The 5,659-nt window shown below is 39.7% G+C and overlaps 1 protein-coding gene across 1 annotated transcript; it reads left to right on the top strand.

Annotated features, from left to right (window-relative positions):
• Positions 1 to 798: 798 nt before the first annotated feature.
• On the top strand, positions 799 to 5,328 carry TTR (transthyretin; the record flags this gene model as incomplete). Its single annotated transcript, XM_044683639.1, has 3 exons — positions 799 to 880; positions 2,542 to 2,678; positions 5,193 to 5,328. Coding segments are annotated over exons 1-3 (342 nt in total), but the record flags the coding sequence as incomplete, so codon positions are not given.
• Positions 5,329 to 5,659: the final 331 nt, after the last annotated feature.

Below are 5,659 nucleotides of genomic sequence, written 5' to 3'. Positions count from 1 at the left end.
ACCCTTAACTTCTGTGTATTGACTTATAGGTGGAAGAGTGGTAAGGGTGGGCAATGGGGGTCAAGTGACTTGCCCAGGGTCACACAGCTGGGAAGTATCTGAGGCCAGATTTGAACCTAGGACCTCCTGTCTCTAGGCCTGGCTCTCAATCCACTGAGCTACCCAGCTGCCCCCATCTGACATCTTACTTAAGAAGAAGAAACAGAGTCACAGAAAAATTCATGGACTTGGCCAGGGTTCACAGCTCACGTGTCTCAATCATCTTGGGTTTGAATCCCCTGTTAGAGTTCAGGTTAGTAACTCTTCTACTTGTTCTTTGGATGACCTTGGGCAAGCCTCTACTGACCTCAGTTTCCTCATCTCTTAAATGAAAAAAAAAAAAAACCACCTAGATTTAATAACCTATAGATCGCCTTCCAGCTCTAAAATCTTTAAATCTTTTAATCTGCTAAGAATGATATTCTATGCAAATATATCCAATAATATTGACTCGATGGTATGCCAATATAATCCAATAATTCTGATATAATCCAATATCCAAAGACATTCCAAAGAAAATGAATTCTTTTATTCCAAGCAACTGAATCCTAGCAATTTTCCATGGAGAGAATGTTCTGACAGCCTAATCTCTGCAGACAAGGTTCATATTTGAGTGAGTTACTTATTCTCTTACTGTTGACTAGGTAAATAATCAGAATCAGCAGGTTTGAGGTCCTTTGGGTGAGGATAAGCAGCCTAACTCACAGGCCTGGGGTATAAAAGCCCCAAGCTGGGAGAGGCTGGACCAAAAGATTTGCTCATTACCAGCAAAATGGCTTTTCATTCCCTGCTCCTCCTGGGCCTCGCCAGCCTGCTGTTTGTGTCTGAGGCCGCTCCTGTGGTGAGTTTGGTTACTGAAAAGTCATCCTTTTGTGGTTGACTCTCATACATATATAGCCCTAGCAGACAAGGGGGAAATAGTGTTTTATGGTTAGGTTACTTTTTTTTTTAATTTAAAAAGTAATAGATCTCTTTTCAAATGTAATTTATTTGAAGCAAACCCCAGAGAGGGGTAAGTTCTGTCAAAGATCAACTGAATTGAGCAGGGAGTTAATATTCTTCACTGTGTTCTGACCGCTTCTTTGGGGCTGTTAGTACCTCAGCAATTGTAGAGGAAGGAAAAAATGGGAATGGAATGAAGGCTGGTTTTCCAGGGTATTTAGCCTTTGTGAAGTTTCTACATGGAAAACAAATAAAGATAAGACTCTACTGCAGTCTTTCAGCTCTGTAATGTGTCTCCCTGGCCCCGGAAAGCAGCAGATGAACTTTGTAAAGAGGTAAATGGAGGCAGAGTGCTGGGAAAAAACTTCTAAAAATTGAAAGCTGTCCCAGAGTGGACTGAGTGGTTTGGAGCTAGAGGAGATTCCCTCTCATTGGGGCTCTTCAAGCACATCTTGGATGATCCTTGTATGTTGTAAACAGTACGCTTATTCAAGTGCAGGTTGGACTTCAGGATCTCCGAGTTCCCTCCCAACTCTGAGATTTTGTGATTCTGGGATATACTAACTAAATCTTTGGAGATTCTTGATGCAGAAAAGACAAAATTTCAATCTCATGCTTACCTAATTCTCACATCTGCTGTAAAATTAGCCTGAGAAGGATTTCATACTGAACTTAATGATGCAAAGAGCCGAGTTCATATTCTGCCAAAGACTCTAGCTGTGTGATCCTGGGTAAGTCACTCAACCTCATTTGGCCTCCGTTCCCTTATCTGTAAACTGGAAATAACATAACACTTATTTTATGGGTTGTTGTGAGGATCCAATGAGATAATATAGGTAAAGCACTTTGCAAACTTCCAATAGAAGTGTTAGTTAACTACCTTTATCCAGTGTTTTTAAAATGCTTGCCATTGACTCTATAGTTACTATCATCAATATAATATGTAATATTATATAATCAATGTAATGTAATATAATAGCATCATCATCATCAATACTAGCACCTAGATGGCTCACACAGCTTTTTGCTTATGTTATCTCATTTGATCCTTACAACAATCCTGTGAGGTAAGTACCATTATGATGCCAATTGTACAGAAAAGGAAATTGAGGCTGAGAACAGTTAAATGACTTATCCAGGGCCACATGGCCTCATAAGTATTTGAGATGAGATTCAAAATCTGAATTTCCCTGCTTTGAGTCTAGAAATCTATCCATTATACCACTCATGTGTCCCATTCAATAACTCAAGAATCTAATACTTTCTGGGGCAATTCCTACCACAGGTTTGAAGAGTGTCGGGGCCCTTCCTGATACTTCTGTCTAGGAATCCTTTCTAAATAAAAATGGGCTTCATTTGTTCAACATCTCTAAGGGTTTTGTAGGTGCTGCAGCAGCAAGATGCCCCGGGGCAAAAAAAAAATAGTCACACATGAGAAACAGCCTTCCAGTGGGACCCCAAACTCATTTTAAAGAATAGTAAGCATCTGGAAAGTATATGCTTGCCTGTCTCTCTTCAGGTTTCCAACACTCCCCTGAGCTTTTCTGTTGCCTTCCACAGACCCATGGAGCTGAAGATTCCAAATGCCCTCTGATGGTTAAAGTTCTTGATGCGGTCCGAGGAAGCCCTGCCGTCAATGTGGATGTGAAAGTGTTCAAAAAATCTGAGGAGCAAACTTGGGAGCCCTTTGCAGTTGGGTAAGTATCCAGTGGCTGCCCTTTGCAAGATGATTTACATCCATTAAATGAATGGTTATTAGTTGGTGATAGTTTTTCCCATGGCCTTCTTCCATTTGTCAGAGAATGAGATATTCAAGTGGGGAAAGAAAATGTTATTATCCCATGCAGCTAACTGCAAACATTTGTAAAGGGGCCAAAGGCATCCCTTCAAAATGAATGCTTGCTCACATTTTTTTTAATATGGAGTCAGTCCTGGGATCCCTAATCAGAGGTCAGTAGAGACAAAGTTCCAGCAGATCACACCAATCTGGGGAGAGAGCATTAGTCTAAGCCGAGTGATGGACTGTATCATATGCCAGTCCTGTGAGGACCAGCCTAGGTCATGTCAGACACGTGCAATCAAACAATCAATCAACAAATATTTGTTAAGCATCTAGTCTACCAAGTATACTAGGCACTGGGGCCACACAAATTAAACAATCCCTGCCCTCAAAAATTATATACAGATAAATCATCAAAAGTTTGGCCACAAATTGCTTGTCAGCTCCAGGAGTAGGGAGGGAAGAGGAGAGGGAAAGAACGTGAATTATGTAACCATGGGGAAATGTATTTTTTAAAATTATATTTAAAAAATAAAAATTTAAAAATTTAAAAAAAATTTAAAGATTGAGCACAAACATCTCATGAAATCCAGAAAAGTTGTGATTTAAATCAAAGGAAGGAAAATCCACACTCGTGAAAACCCAGATACTTTGAGGAAAACTAGTTTTTTACACTTCAAAAACAGCTTTATAGACATGATCCTTTTTGCTCTTCATAGCCACCTTTAGAGGTAGGTTGTATAAATGTTTTTAATCCTCATTTAGCTAGTAAGACCCAGAAAAATGAAAGTTCTTATTCAAGCTCATCCTGCTAGTAGTAAGCAGCTAAGCCAGAACTAAATTTCAAGTCTCCACTCTTGGACTAGTCCTCAATTAGACACCTCAAATACCTGGTTGGGACAGAGGCTCAAATCCTGTCTGAGACCTCAGCAAATGTGTCTTCCTGGGCAAATCAATTCATCTCTCTGGGCTTTGGTTTACTGATCTGTAGAATGAGGCGATTAGATTCAATGACCTCTAAGATCCCTGCCAGCTCTGGATCTATGATTCTTTGACCCCCTTCCCGGCGATATCTACCATTCCATATAAATGAGTTCTCAGTCCTGCTCACCTGGGCATCCCTACCTTTGAAGCTTTTCAGAGGAACGGCTGCACCTCCTCATAAACCTAAGTAAGCTGACCTAAAGTCAGAGCAGCCAACTAAGTCTTCCAGAACAGAATGGAAGAAGATAAGGCGTTTAGTATTTATATCCCTTGGAAAGGATACTTTGGTGGTTTAATTGAATCCGTAATAACCACATTATGATTCTTCACCCATCATTAGGAAGTTTATTTTCTTGAGGGGATTTTTAATTGAATTTGTATTTGTTTGTTCATTTATATCTACCCAAAATACCAAGTAGAACTTGAAAAGTAGGCCAATAGACTATTCTACACAGGTAGTGCCATCCTAACAACCGAGAATTCAGATGCTTGATATGAAAATGGCTTATCAAGGGATAGAAAATAATATAACCAGCTTGAGTTGTTCTCTCCATATAAGAAACAAAATTAAAGCAAAGAAAAGGCTAAAGAAAAAGTACAAAGCTCTCAAGAACATGGCCACTTTCCATGACCCTCTTTTTTCTTGTAATCCCTCTACCTTTTGACCCTGTGGTGTTTGGTCCTGCCCTTAACCTTTTGGAAACAACAAAAACTAATCAAATTCCATTTGTAAGTCAATGAATGGGAAGATTGGAGCAGCTAGGTGGTGTAGTAGATAGGATGAGCTGGAGAAGGAAATGGCAAAGCATTCCAGGATCTCTGCCAAGAAAACCCCAAATAGAGTCCAGAAGAGATGGCTATGACTGGAAAAGGGCTAACTGAAAGGTTAAGTAAAGGAGTCGGCTTTATGTTCTTTTTCATAACGCAGGTGTCTCCTTGCACATCCAAATCTCTCTGAACTGTACATAACTCATGCCATGTGAGAGGAGAATGCAAATCTGTGTGAGAACTGCATTAGGAAATTAGATTATTCAATTCATCTCATAGGATTTAGAGCTAGAAGGGACCTAAGAGATCTGCTAATCCAACCCCCTCACTTTATGTAATTCTATTCAACAAACATTGATTAAACACTTACTCCCCGCAAGGCAATGGGGACTCCAGCATGAATATGCATGAATATTTTCTCCACCTACCAACAGAAAGGAAAATAATATTCTAGACCCAGAAATAATGACTTTTTTTTTCCCTTATAGGCCTCACAAACATCTGGTGCCCTTATTGAAAAAACCCCAGTGAAGTGACTGAAATGAAATGGCAGATGTGTAGTTTGGGTTATATTATGTACATGATTATATTTTACCAGTGTTAATGTCATCTCGCTGATTTATTTCCTTGATGCCTGCAGAGCCATACACTATTTAACATTCACTTTTACATTGTCCAGGAAAACCAACAATTATGGAGAGATCCATGAACTCACAAATGATGAAAAATTTGGAGAGGGTTTATACAAGGTGGAATTTGACACCCTCTCCTATTGGAACGCCCTTGGTGTTTCCCCGTTCCATGAGTATGCAGACGTGAGTATAATGGGATGCTGAATTTCTCTGTTTAATAGGGGTAACACTTTGGTAAAAAAAAACCTATGTATCCTCTAATACTCCTGTGTTCATCTAGGGAAAGAAAAACAAGAGTCCATTTGAGATTCTCTCTTGAAGACAGATGTCTTAGGGGTAACTACTGGGCAAGTCTTTTGACCCCAGTTACCTAGCCCTTACCTCTTCTGCCTTAGAAGCAATCCTATTGATTAAAATCAATACAAGGAAAGGAAAGGAAAGGAAAGGAAAGGAAAGGAAAGGAAAGGAAAGGAAAGGAAAGGAAAGGAAAGGAAAGGAAAGGAAAGGAAAGGAA

Source organism: Gracilinanus agilis, unplaced genomic scaffold (assembly GCF_016433145.1).
Source record: "Gracilinanus agilis isolate LMUSP501 unplaced genomic scaffold, AgileGrace unplaced_scaffold28373, whole genome shotgun sequence".
Lineage (NCBI taxonomy): Eukaryota > Metazoa > Chordata > Mammalia > Didelphimorphia > Didelphidae > Gracilinanus > Gracilinanus agilis.
Note: the sequence above shows the minus strand (reverse complement) of the source record. Positions and strands in the feature narration are given on the sequence as shown.